Source organism: Manis javanica, chromosome 4 (assembly GCF_040802235.1).
Source record: "Manis javanica isolate MJ-LG chromosome 4, MJ_LKY, whole genome shotgun sequence".
Classification (NCBI taxonomy): Eukaryota; Metazoa; Chordata; class Mammalia; order Pholidota; family Manidae; genus Manis; species Manis javanica.
In genome coordinates this window covers 34,726,408-34,740,462 of record NC_133159.1, presented here as the reverse complement: position 1 = coordinate 34,740,462, position 14,055 = coordinate 34,726,408, and the positions used below count along the sequence as shown (strand labels likewise).

Sequence of the window (14,055 nt, the reverse complement as noted above, 5' to 3'; positions counted from 1 at the left end):
CAAAAGGGCTTTGATAAACTGCTATACACACAGGTTTTTGTATTTATAAAAACAATAGCTAATGATTACTGGAGGCTCTCTGCATGTTTCAGGAGCTGTGCTTTATATGCACTGTCACCTCTGATTCTCACAACAGCCTCATGGTACAGGAAGAATTATCATCACCAATTTACAGATGAGAAAACTGAAGCCTAAACAAGTTAAGCCACTTGCCCAAGGTCACCCAACCACAAGTACTGGCTACGAAGTACAAGGCAGTTTGACTTCAGAGCCTGGGCTGGTAAACACTGTCATCATATGCTGCCTCCAGTTCTACAAATTGACATAGCCGGGGATTGGGAGGAGGGTTGGGGAGGACTAGAAATTTATCCGATAGGGAATTGATTTAGAGGTCAGAGACAAACGTTAGGGATAAACAGGCTCATCTCTGGATAGGGCTGCAGAAGCAGTGGGGCCCCAGGGAGCACCGCCAGACAGGCTTCATTTACCATGTTTATGACAGGGCTGGCAGAGGGCAGCTCAGGAAAAGCTGCCTCATAGATGATGCCGAACACTTTTGGGCAGGAAAATGTCTTGCTTTTTGTCTTCCCCCAGTCCCCAACCCCCTGTTCCTGGTCCTTTGCTGAGCATGGAGCAAATATTTAATTGATGGCTTCTAAAATATAGACACTAAATAAAAGTGAAGAGCCACAGCAGCCTTGAGCCATTTTCAGTAGGAAGAAGAATGCTCTGTGCTTGCAGATGTGAGTGGAAGCATTTGGGGAAGGTGGGAAGGCGGGCCAGAGAGACTACACTATCTAAAACTTGGGTCCTCCACTCAACGGTCTGCAGACGAGCAGCATCAGCATCTCCAGGGACATTGTTAGAAATGCAGAATCTGATGCCTTTCTCAGGCCCATGTAATCACAGTTTACATTTTAACAAGATTCCCAGGTGATTGGAATGCACATTGAAGTTGAGTAGTACCACCTTGACAGAATTGCCCTGGTTACTGCCCTGCTTTAAAACCTTCAGTGGCTCTCTATTGCCCTCAAGTTCAAGTCCAAATACATGAAGAAGGCTTGCTTCTAAGCCTAGGCATGATCTAACCCTCGCCTACTTCTTCAAACTCCTCTTTCACTACTCCCTTTGCTAACTTTCTGCTCCAATAGTACTGAGTTTCTTCCCATCCACAGATGGGCCATTTCTTTTCCTCATGGCTTTGCTCATGATATTCCCTTTGCCTGGAATGTCTTCTCTTTACTCTTTTCTTCCCCACTCCTTGGCCTCCTTCCTACTCAACCATTAAGGCTTGACCTGAATGTCGCCTGTTCTGGGAAAATTTTCCAGCTGTGATCAGTGCCTCATTTTCAAACCTTCATTGCGAGCAGTCTCTATGATCACAGCTATCACTCTGAGTGACACTTACTTCTTTACCATTGTGTCTCCCTCATGAAAGTGCAAGCACTGTAATAGCAGAGACAGTGTCTATTCATGTTCTTGTCCTGTGCTTTCAAGGAGCCTAGGACAAAGTAGGTATTCAAAGAATATTTGTTGAATCTTGGAAACGAATACTGTCGGAGGAGTATGGGCTCAACCTTAGTTCAGCTGAGGTTGCTGGAAGAGATCCCTGAAGGCTTTGGATGCCCTCCTAAAAACCCTACAGCATTCTCAGGTTCAGGCAGCTATGGTCATGGACTGTCTCAAAATTAGTAAGAACGGTGAGCAAGCCCCTGCCCTATGAGTTAGTGAGTGCCATGAAGGGCAGGACCTGCAGATAGGGCTTGGGGTGTCAGAGGAGGGGAAGGAACAGCCACTTGAGTAGTTGGGAGCAGAGAGTGCTTCCTGGAGCAGGACACAGTTCTCTAGGAGTTCAAAAGTAGAGATGGAAATAGGGAAGGTACTCCCAGTTGAGGATACACCACCAGCAGAGTCTTAGAGGCAGAAAAGTACAAAGCACCTTGATGAGTAATAATTAGTCCCTTTGGTCTGGAAGAGAAGGGGATTTAAAGAACTATTGGGAAATAAGGCTGGAAGCCCAGTTGGACCCTAAGTATAGTGGACTTGAATGCCATGTCAAGACCAGGAAGAAGAAACTATGAAACCCAAAGGGGTCTGGTATAAGGACAAAATCCTGCTAGTCTGGGAAGGTAGGGGAAGTGGCAGGCAGTTATAGGTGTTTATTCACTAAATCTTGGGGGGAAAATGCATTGTAATGGGGGTCTTAGTGGGTTGGGACTGATATTGGGTTACATCCATTGTGGGGAGTTAGACAACATCCCTGACCAAAACACCTATTTGAATACACTCTTTTACAGGGGGCTGAAAAGCCTGTTAGAGAAAAACTAGTAAATTTGAACCAAGCCCATAACTAGGTCAGGTATATACCAACATGATAAGAGTCGGGGTATGTGGACAACCCAGTGGACACCATATCGCTGGAAGGGCTAGCACAGCTTGAGAAAGAGACCTAAGGACAGAGGAGGGGAGAGTCTGGCAGATGAGCCAGTTCCTGCAACAGGACTAAAGGTTGAAGAGGGATCATGGCTTTGGTTCAGCATGATGGCTCTTATATAATCTCACCCTATCTTGACGATTCTGATGGTTGTAGGCATACATAATGAGAAGAAAAAAGACTGGATGAGTAAGTGGGAAACTCTGTCTCTTTAACACTTAAGAGCTCCGACAACCCAGCTGTGGGCTTCACATCCTCCTAGCTGAATGTACCATGGAGGGAGTCATCTTCTTACTTGGTGAGAAGGTACCGTGTTCTCACACTATCCTGGTACGATGAGAACAGAGCACATCAAGCAAACACATTCAAGGCCAGCATCCATGGTGTACTTAGCAACAGCAGCCAGTGGAGCACAGCAGCTTGGATTGATCCACGGGCACAACTGAAGCTTTTGAAAGGAACATCGCTGGGGACTGGTATTTCTACAGAAGCAGGTGGGGGCCTAAAATTAACAAGACTGGTGTATTAACATTAATGTAAACTCATTGGTACTGCTAGCTGGTATAGACAGTAAGGAACATTTGCATTGCTACAGATGAAGTACAAGGCAGTCCAGGGAATAGAAACAGAACCTCCAGGAGGCAACAGTTTGTGAGTTTGGAAAAACTGAGGGAGCCTGGCCTGGAGGAGAGAAGTTGGCTCCATTCAGGAGGGTCCCGGGCGAATTCTGGCATCTGATCGGTGATGGCAGAGCTCCACCAGGCAATAGGAGAGAGTTGAACATGAAGCTGAGATGGGAACAGGCAAAAGGTGGGAATGCTGGCGGCTGATGACCAACCTCAGGAGAAAACTGATGAAGGGAACTTCACTCACTGAGAACCGACTGCATGCTGGGTGGGTACTGTGGTGGTGCCTTCTTCACTTTATTGGTTATGCAGGTATTGTCTCCATTTTAGTGCAGGAAACGGGTCCAGGTAAGGAGACTTTATTCATCAAATATACACACTTGGAGTATAAAGATGGTTAAAACACAGCCCTCTTCTCTGAGGACCTCAGAATATCGTAGGTGGGAAATACAGAGGCAAATCATTTTATTAGAGTGGTTCCTTACATAAAAATAGACATAAGCACAAGATGTAATGAAACCCCAAAGAGGTTCTCCCAAGTCTCAGAGTCAGTGTCAAAGCCAGAATTCAGCTCCTGGACTGTCTGGATCCAGACCTTAGCAACTCCTACCACTCTCACTGCACAGCTCTTGTCGGGACCTTTGGTCATAGTCTGAGTTCTGAGGAGTGGCAGTAATCCTTGTTGCTGGCAGAGAATTTTTAAGAGCAAAGGGAGGATGTTGGAAATTGGGATGTGGCTCGTACAGGTGACCCAGTAATGATTCAGGCCTAGGAAAGGAGAGGATGGTGTCCTCAGGCTTGGTTACCAGGTCATGGAAACCCTCCTCGGACAGGACTGATTCTGAGCCCAGAGGTGGCAGAGAGTGCTTCTAGCTTTGGAAGCCACAGGAGGTAAGAAGCTAAGATGGTTCTTAGTCAGATTAGGACCAGAGAATGGAGGACCTTGAAAATCAAGCTGGGATTGAGAGGAGAGGCCACACTGGGAGTGATAGTGGGGATCTGAGAATGCAGACAATTTTTGGGCTGGAAGGAAAACTTGCTCAGTCTCTAGCATCATCAACTCCTTTAGCTTCTGTTGATATCAACAGATCCTGACAGGATTGTTTGTCTGCCTTTTTAAAAACAATTCTTTTGCTTTAAAAACTTCATTTTCCCCTCCCTTCTGAGCACCAGATCTGGAAAAGGCTTGAGGCCCCAATCTTTTCTAGGAATGCTTTGCCTCTGATCAGTGGATAAATAGCCCAAGCCAAGCTTCCACAGTTGGGAGAGGGCTGTGGGCCACATCTATGGGGTGTGCAAATCACACCTCTCTCCTGAGCAGTGGGAAAGGCCAGGAGAAGTCAGAGGATTAGAGGTAGGGAAGCTATGACTAGAGAGGGGACAGAGCAGGCAGAGTTGAGCTTGGGGAAGAGAGCCTCCCCGGGCAGGTGGCTCCATTTGATTTCCAATATAAAGAGGAGGCTTAGATAGCCAAGAAGAAAAAGGCTAATAAGAAAAATATTAAACTGCAGTGTGTGTGTCCCCAGGGTCTTCCTGTTGCCATGACTGACCTCCCGGAGAGCGCCATTCGTTCCGAGCATGGCAGCTTTATAGGCACTTGTAGGCCTGCAAAGAACACCAATTTGCTGCTGCAGTTTGTTTTGATAACTGAAACTTTCAATAAATCTATATTAAAATCAAAGGGAAAATTAACTAGGCCCCAGTGAGGGGCATGGAGATAAGGGAGCACATTACCACCCTGGCCTCGGTCACCCCACATCTGTCTCTTAGTTCAGACTCAGGTCACCAGGGAGATGAATGGCTCAGGCTCATGGGGAACAGCCCTAAGAAGAGCAGGGCAAAGAAGGCACAGCCAGGTCCAGCCTACAGCTAGAGATTACTGGGGGAGTTGGGTGAGGGGGGTGAGGAGGTTGGGTGGTGGTCATGGTGGGAAGAGGAGTTGTGGGGGAGGGGCAAAATTAATAGTAACAACAGGCAATATTTACTGAACTCTTTATGCTAAGACACTGTGCTGAGCATGTTTGTATTTAATTCTAACAAGTAGGTACTAGCTTTATCTTCATGCTGGAGATGAAGAAACTAAGCCTTGGAGAGGTTTGTTACTTGCCCAAAGTCACAGATGGAGCCAGCACTCAAACCTGAAACAGGCTCTGTCTGCACTCACACAGCTACATATAACTGTACCACACTGTCATATGTAGCTTATAGGGCCTCTGAATGGTAAAAGCAGCTTTTCCAGTTCTCAGGTCAAATGGTTTCAGACCCAGTCTGGATTCTCTCACCTGTGCCAAGTTTGGGGGCTGCCATGCACCGTCCTTGGGTCCTGGGTTCTCTGCCCTTCCACTGCTGGTTAAGGCCCCAGCTTTGAGGCCATCTTGCTGTTTTTTTCCTGGTGGTTTCACAAGCAGAAAAATCAACTTAGTTCCCTTTTTGGTTCCTGCTCCCAACACCCACTTTAGCTCAGTCACTTAAGCAGCCAGGAGGCTACCCAGGGTCTATCTGTATCTGTGCATTGGACTCAGTTCATCTGCCTCTAAAAATTCCTTTGCCCAGTCTGTACCCCCAACCCTGGGCCTTGGCCACTTGGTTTTTGGAAACTCAGTTGACACCACTATCATCTCATTTACTAACACATGTGGTTGTCTTAACCTTCTCTGGGAGAAAGGTTAGGTTTTGATGTAGCCCACTGTGATGGGACTACATACAGTGGGCTTAATTTGACTAAACTACAGGCTCTATGACTCTTCTTGTCATTTCCTGTCTCAGGTGAACCACTGTATTTTAGGTTATAGGATCTGGTGCCCCCGTGGCCACCAGAGTGGTGGGGCAACACAACTCTCCCTCCTTCCCTCTCTGACAAATGATGGTTCTATATGACCTGTATGACAGGGCAACTAACTGTATTTTTTGAAGCACTGGTCAACTTTAGGATATACTACCTTATATTTCTTTCCCTCCTGACCTGCCTCACTTCCCTTTCCCCACAAGATTTTGCTGACCTGGAATGAAGTCTTACCACATAAGCTTTGCCTCAGGCTCTATTTTCTAAGGAACTAGAAAATAGAGGACATTACAACAGAGCCAAAGGCTTCAGGCAGCCAAATGCTGGGGCAGGCAGCGGTGTAAAGCACCAAGTATACCCTGAGCTCTTAAACTGTTATTTGAATGCATTATGCCTATTTTTGGTCCAAGAAACTTACATTCTAGTGAGGTCCTGGCAGTTGTATAGTTGAGTTCTAGAACACCAAGGAAGAAAGAGCACATTCTGGAGAAGTCAAGGGGACCATGGAAGGCTCCATGGAGGATACTGGGCCTGGGCCTTACAGAAAGCCTCCAATATAGGTAGTGTAAGTTGACTCTTTCTTACAGCCAAAAAGATTGTCTGTGCCCTATTCTCAGGCCAGCCTCAGGAAATTAGTCACATCAGAGGCAGAATCAGGTGAGGCCATCTCAGGGTCTCTTTTGTCTAATTTTATTTATCTAAAATAAATAATATTTGTCTGTTCTTCTTTTGCTGTCCCTTCCCCAATATAAAAGCTCCTTGAGGATACAGGTTTTGTGTCTTATTCACAAATGAATCCTTAGCAACAAAAACAGTGCCTGACACATTACAGGCACTATATTTTGACTGATTGATAATAGGGATTAATGTCTAAATGACATTAAAGGAAGGAAGAAGACCCAATTCCAACTCCAAGAATTGGGGGATGGGGGGATGTGCCTCCACTTTATTAACCTTGGGTTAAGCGACACCTATCCCTGCTGCTGATTATTTCCTCATTTGTTCACAAACATTTATTGCATACCTGCCTTATGTCTATCACTGTGGCGGGTACTACTGATACAGCATTATATGGAAATAATGCCTACCTTACAGGAGTTTATAGCCCTGAGGGAGACACAATAAGGAAACAGACAATTATGAAATAATACAGCAAATTCTGTAGGTGCAGAGTTGATCTGTCTAACCTATTATGTGGGATTAAGGAAGGCCTTCCCTGATATGGGATTGCCATGCAATCCCAGTTCAGGCAGGAACCATTATGTTAAGGTCAGATCTCACAGGGGTGGTAGGGCCTAAAAACGTCATTTTCTTAAGGGAAATATGCAGATGGCAGACAGAGGTCTTGGTGACCAAAGCTGGCTCCAGAAGATGTTCCTGGTTGATTGGGAGGCTCTCAAAGCCATCATGAGTGAGGCCAAGGCTGGGATTTCCCAGCTCAGTTCCATGTTCCATGACTTCCCAGAGAACCATAACCAAGATGAAGAGACACAGTCTTGACTTTGGCCAGAGTTCTTTCCAGCTGACCAGAGACTCTGTGGATGCTCCTAACAGTTGAGGCCGGAATCCTTTTAATTCTTAAGTTCCCTCTGGAGACGTACACAGACAGATTCTTCTTCCTTAGGAAGGTCCCTCAGAAACCTAACCATTTTCTTCTTAGCATAAAACTCCCCCTCCTGTCAGGTATCCCTCAGGCCCACCTCGGAGGGTGGATAATGACTTGTTGAATGAACAAATCATGAGAAGGTGTCGTTTACATACAACATGTCATCTTATGAACCTGTACTCACCTTATGGGTATAGTGGAAGGTTGTTAACAGAAGTGGGGGACCTGGGTCGCTCTAGGTCTTAGGAAGTTTTAGTCTTTAAGAAAATTCTTTTTGCAGCTCAGAAGTGAGCCCACCCTTTACTCTCTTCTGAATACGTGCAACCTCAAAACTACAAGCCCCATAAGGCCGGCGATGAGGAGGTACCATCTTGACAACCTTAGCGCGCATGTCGGCGGGAGAGTGAGCACTTGGGGAGAAGAAGCCCCGCCCCCTCACAGCCCATTGGTGTGAGGAGCCGGCGGCGGGCGCTGCGGTTGGCCACTGCGCCCGCCCGTCCGTCGCGTCGGCAGGGGTCAGAGTGCGCTGAGGTGAGTCGGTGTGTTGTGGACTCGTGGTGCTGGCTGCCGCTGTTGAGGCGGCTGGGAACGGGCGGTGGGGAGCGGGCGGAGCTGGCCCTGCCTTTGCCTGGCCGGCGCCGCAGTCGGCGCGGGCTGCACCGCCGCCATAAACTGCACTGAGCGCCTGCCTAGGCCGAGGGAGACGTCGGGGCCTGCACCTGGAGGGAGCCTGCCGCGCTGGCCCCGAGGAGGGGGCGTTGCCATGGCGACAGCCTCTCCCGCCGCTGACGGGGGGCGGGGGCGGCCCTGGGAAGGAGGGCTGGTCTCCTGGCCCCCTGCCCCTCCCCTTACTCTCCCCTGGACTTGGATGGGCCCGAGCTGGGGGCAACACCCCGGGGTGGGTGATGCGGGAAGTACTCCTCCTCCCCCATTGGGCCCTAGTAATGCATGCGGGGTGAGGGTCGCGGCGCTCAGTTTGTGCAACCTGGGGTGCTGGCCCGTGTACTCACACTGGATACGTGATCTGTTGAGAAACGTTGTGGCCGAGAGGGAGCGGGGCAGGGCTTTGCAAGACAGACTGGGTGAGATGATTAAGGGTGCTGACGTCTTACCAGGAATTACTAGGGAAGCGGAGAGGTTTGACCAGAGAGCATAGAAACCCAGCAAGGAGATAGTAAATAGAACGTCCTCTTTACCCCTTCCTCAACACACACGTACACGAGGTTAGAAGTTTACCTCTTTGTAGTCTACAGTAGTGGTAGTAATGGTGGAAGGAGTGAATAAGGAGCCTAACCTGGCTAGATTTCTCTTTGCTTTCCTGCAAATGTTCCAGCAACAGGTGTTTTCTTAAAAAAGCAAGAACTTGGATTGAGGCTTGACTGAGTTCTTGGGAATTATAACTGCTCATTGTTAGCTTGGAAGATGCTGAACGTGGCCCCTTTTGGGGGTTTTGGATTCTGTCCTTAGGGCTGGTTTGTGCAAACTGATGATGCCCATCATTGCCTCTCTGTAGGTCTCTGGCCACTCCTGTGATACTGGCTCTTGTCAGACATTTTATCAGTCGCCCAGCTGTGGAAGGGTAAAAAACCACAAATCCCATTGGGTAAAGATTATACACTGTTTGAACCCTAGTAGGTTATGACTGGCTGAATGATTTTTGATTGTAGAGTTTCTATGAGAAATTGGCTTCATCAAATGCTGCTTTATTCTGACTTTATCATACACAGCATGCCTTGTTTTAGTGGGTTAGTGCCTGGAACTAAGTATATTATACCTGAATCCCCTACCATTTAAAAGCCAATTTATAAACAGGGACTTGGAGTGTGACTCCACTAATGTGTGTGTGATCTTGGTTAGAAACCCACTTGACTGCCTTTCGTCAAAGAGGTGGGAGGTGGGGGAAGGGAACTGCCTGGAAGTGATTGATAAGGTTTCCTTTATGGATTCTGTGGTGCTTCACTGGAGCTCAGAGCACTTTGGCAACTTAAGCACTCCAAATTAAAAGCTCATTAACAATTCCTGCCCAAAGATCCTGTAAATAATCAGGCTAGCTAGGTCATAGAGCTTGGCCGAGTGTTCTCCTTCCAACTTGAAATTTCCAAATAAAAGTGCTTTTATTCCCTTTCATTTCGAAAGTGTTTTCTTTGTGGCGGGGTAAGTTGGTGAGTGGCATTTTCCCAGGGGAATCTGAGTAGAATAAAGTCTTAAATGTGCAGAGTGGTGGACAGGAATAGACTGGTTCCAAAACAAGGTGTTTCTTTGTGCAAAGGGTGTTGTTAGCTTAGGAGCACTCTGTCACTTCTGGTCCTTTGGAAGATCTGAATTAGGTGATAAATGTGCTAGGTGTCCATTGATGATTTGACTTAGACTTTGGTTACCTTCGTTTTCTTAGGACTTGAGGAAGATGCGTAAGTATCCTATAACTGCTTCCTGGTCTGTGTGGCCATTCATAGTACCGCCTGGCCTATGTGTTCCTGGCAACCAACTCTTCCCCTAATGCAAGCCTCAGTTTCTGATTTCCGAATACTGTCAGCCTTACTGGTGTCTCCTCCTTGACTAGGATTCTGGGATTATCCAGAGAGCCATCACTTCGTGGCCATCATTCTCAGTCCAAGCTTAGATACTATAAATGTTTAGTGTTTTTGGGAGATAAGCCTCCTTAGGAAGAAAAGTATGCTACTAGAGACCATGACATTTATCATTCCAAAAATATAGTACTAGTAGCTTCTGAAAGCTCTGTATATGAGCACTGTTCTAATGCATAGATAGCTGTTATCCTAAAGTTAAGTTTTGAGTTTAGGAGTTTGAAGAATAGTGTGGCCCTTACATTGTTTCAAACAGCAGCGCCCTGGGAATTTGATCCTTTGTATTGAAATAGACTTGTTGCAGAGTGTGTATTTATCCACAGCATTGGGGCTTTCCAGCCCTCACAGAACCTTCAGCATCCCCAGCTGGCAGTCTTGGCATCTTCGAAGTAAGGAGAGGTGAGAATCCCATTGCATGGTCAAGTCTGGCTTGATTTCTTCCTTATGAGTATTTGGATATGGAGGGTGGGGGTCAGTGCAGATTGTATTTTTATGTAGCTTTTTCTGATAAGATGCCGTATGCTTAAAGACTACTGAAACATACCCAAAGTCTATAGAGTGGTGAGAGTTGGAGGTAAGTTATCCAGACTATCAAGTTTCATCATGATTTTTTGAGGGCATTGCAACAGCATCTGCTTAAGGTTCAGGGAAGTTGAATAGAGCCAGGATAGTCCTTTATCTTGAGAAATACACATCTTAAGACAATAGGAAGGAGCACATGTATTTGGCTTTTGGTAATGCATTTGACCAAGGCCTTTGAGATTCTGGTGGTTGTGGGTCAACCTTAGATAATGAGTGGATGGTTAATCCCAGCCTGTCTCCATTTTACAAGGATTGGGGCTGGCTAAAATGGTAGACTCTGATTATTGAAATCTGGGATCTCAGAGATTTCATTCAGTAACTAAGGGCCAGGCACTTCGCTAGGTCCTGGATTGTGGTGGTGAACAAGAAGACACCAAAGTTATAAGTCCATGGGAGAGACAGAGAGCGAAGAAGCAGTTACAATATATTCTGAGAGTGCTATTTAATAAGTGTAGTCCTGTGGGGGAACTGTGAAGATCCTTAGTCCAGACTGGTGGGCTCAGGGAGGGTTCTCAGGGAAAGTAACCTCCTCATCTAGATTTAGATGAAGATGAGGGACCAAGTGTGAAGGTCAGAGCTTTGTTGAGTTTGAAGTTCTCTGGATTAAAACATAGAGTACTCAGTGGATAGAGGGCAAGGGAATATGCTAAATCTAGCAGGAAAGATAAGCAAGAGGCCAGGGCCTTATAACTCTTAGGATTAGATATTGAGTAGAAAAAAAAATTAGTAAACTAAGTCAGCACATGTTTTCTGTAAAAGACCAGGTAGTGAATATTTAGGCTTTGTGGGTCTTGTCACAACATTTCAGCTCTGCTCAGCTCTACTGTTACATCATGAAAGCAGCCATAGTATGAAAATGAATCAGCATGGCTGTGTTTCAGTAAAACTTTATAAAACAGGTGGCAGCTGGATTTGGCCCATGGACCGTAGTTTGCCAACCCCTGAATCAAACCATCATAAGAGCAGAAAGAAGCTGTTAAAAGGTTTTAAGCAGTGGACTGATAACTAGATTTGTGTTTTAAAGTTGCTCTGATTTCAGTGTTAAGAATGGTTTGAAGGGGAAAATACTGGAGTCAGAGAGACCAGTAAAGAGGCTTTGGCAGTTTCATGGGTAGCATTTTCTATTTCCCCTTTGAGGCAGTATTTTGACACTCAAAAATTGAGTGTAACTGAATCTTTGCGTACATCTTCTCTGGTTCTCTTTACCAATTTCCTGGCCATCTCCTGGAGCCTAAAGGATGTCTACTAAAGAATCTGTTGGCAATGCCAGTTCCTATTTCACAGACTAGAAAAGATTTGAGAAGGGAAAGTTGTTATAGAATAAGGTTTTGGGAATCTTTGCTATTGAGAGAGTAAGGAATAAACAGAGGCCTGTTATGAATTGTGGTTTTAGGGCTCATAACCTTATAGTCATTTGCTTTGAGCTTGAACTGTACACCCGAGGAGGGCCCATTTTCAAAAGCTCTCTGGGGAATTGTCCCCATTCTGTGTATGTCCTACTCAGTCTCTCCTTTTCTGGCTTCCAGCAAACTGGTGACCTTTTTCTGGTTTTGAGAATGTCTCTTAATTCAGGTATGATGGTGTATGTCAGGCATATTTATTGAGTGTCTGATAAATTGGCTTCCTCCTCCTGAAGGCCTACTTGGATTAATGGAGAGAAGCCTATAGGTTTCTGATAACCTATCTTACAGTGTTTATATGACCTTGGGCAAGTGACTTACCTGAGTTTCATGTTCCTATCTGTAAAATGGAGATAATGGGACTTAACAGGGCTGATTAAAGCATTTGATGAGATAAAATATGTAAAGCTCTTAGCCCAATCTCTTGATAACTTTTGTTACTAATAGTATTTTACATAATTAATAATTTTAAAAAAGCAGCCAGCAACCAAGCCAACTTGGGTAAGTTGTCCTTTGGCTTAGTATGCTTGCCTTGGGTCCTCACAGTTGTCATGGTCGTATGATAGAAACATGGCCCCTGGTGGTGGCAGCCAGCAGATGGGAGGAAGTTATAATTAAAGCAAGGCACTGCTCTTCATAATGGAAAATTTTGAGACAGCAGGGGTCCCATTCAGAATCCTAGAACTTTCTTCAGAGTGGATCTTAGTCCCAGCACCATCAGTGAAACAAATTGAGTGAGCATCCATGTGGAAGAAATTCACCAAAGTGTGACCAGTCATTTCTCCTGGTCTGTTGGGGTCATATATTAGTGTTGCTGTCCTTGTAGCCCTACGTCTTTGTAAAGTGTCTCTCGAATATTTATTACCTTTCACCAGCACTCTAGAAACTGGGTCTGGTGGTCAGTATTGTCCCTGCTATGTGTGTGAAGAAACTGAGGCCCAGGAAGGTTAAGTGTGTTGGCCTAGGTCATGCCACAAGCTACTGACAGAGCTGGTGCAGATTTGCCTCCAGATGAAACTGTTAGTTTATTGCTGTGATTTCTCTTCCTTTGAGTGAGAGCTGCGCAGTCATTGCAGAATTGCATCGCTGCATGCCTTGTTCAGATCTGCTAGGCTTGATTTGGGTCCCACTTCATCCACTTGGTCCTGTTGGGTTTTAATTGGTGATTGCTAGGATTAGGCCTGTTGGGAAGCAGGTTCCCTTTAGATCATTGTTTTTAGCCATCCTCCTTTGGGGACATTCTTGGGGGAGCCTTGGGTTACAAGAGATTGCTTTGATATGTTCAAAATTGTGCCTTGTGCCCCACAGCTACAGGTAAAATCAAAAGGCAGATAATTTATGGGAGTGTCAGAGCTGGCCGCTGGCACCTCAGGAGGCCATTAGTATGCCTGTTCAGACCCTCTGTGTCCTTGCAATTGATTCCTCTTTGCATGAGCTTGATTTGGGAAGCTGTAGATCTGTGGGTAGTGATTGGATGTGACAGTCCAAACACCGGTCCCTAAATTAATCCTTTTAATAGTATTCTGGCACCACAGCAATGTGGGTTTTCTCTCTCTCTTTTTTTAACTGGGGAGGGCAGAATGGGGTGGACTAGGAAGAAGGAGAAAGAAAAGAAAAGAAGCTTTACTTGGTGCTTAGGCTCTGCTCTATGTGAAAATGTTCTGATTCCAGAGCACGTCGACATCATGACTTTGAGCATATTAATTCATTCAGCAAATACTGACTCACATTTACTTTGTGCCGGGTCCTGTGCTGGATGCTGGGAATTCGAGAATGAATAAAAAGTGGTCCTTGCCCTTAAGGATCTATCTCTAGCTCAGTGTTTCTCAGACTTCTAAAACTCATGCACTGTTTAGGTGAAAAAAACTAATGCTTTTTTTAATGCTGTTTAAAACTTCAAAGTACATTAAAGGGTCTGACAAAAAACAAGTCAAAAGAAATGATCACATCAGATAATTATTTTTTACGTATGCACACACACACATGCACACACACACACATACATACATCTGCTACCTTCCATCCTTCCCATCTAACTCC

At 45.7% G+C, this 14,055-nt stretch overlaps 1 protein-coding gene and 1 long non-coding RNA gene across 14 annotated transcripts in view; one reads left to right on the top strand and one right to left on the bottom strand.

Annotated features, from left to right (window-relative positions):
- Nucleotides 1-3,581: 3,581 nt before the first annotated feature.
- On the bottom strand, nt 3,582-7,783 carry LOC140848678 (uncharacterized). The gene is made up of 3 exons (XR_012129778.1): nt 7,633-7,783; nt 5,343-5,449; nt 3,582-3,828 (listed from the first exon to the last, which is right to left on the bottom strand). It is a non-coding gene; the product is annotated as an uncharacterized lncRNA (long non-coding RNA).
- A 92-nt stretch (nt 7,784-7,875) lies between these two features.
- ERI3 (ERI1 exoribonuclease family member 3) overlaps nt 7,876-14,055 on the top strand; it is a 128,208-nt gene continuing 122,028 nt past the window's right edge. For 5 of the 13 annotated variants that reach the window (XM_017640963.3, XM_073233799.1, XM_073233798.1 and 2 more), the window contains exons 1-3: nt 7,986-8,346; nt 8,962-9,051; nt 10,357-10,432. In XM_017640963.3, the coding sequence (XP_017496452.1) occupies nt 8,212-8,346; nt 8,962-9,051; nt 10,357-10,432 (301 nt within the window). In that variant the 5' untranslated portion in view covers nt 7,986-8,211. The other 8 variants (XM_037002251.2, XM_017640962.3, XM_073233797.1 and 5 more) reach the window with 7 other exon arrangements.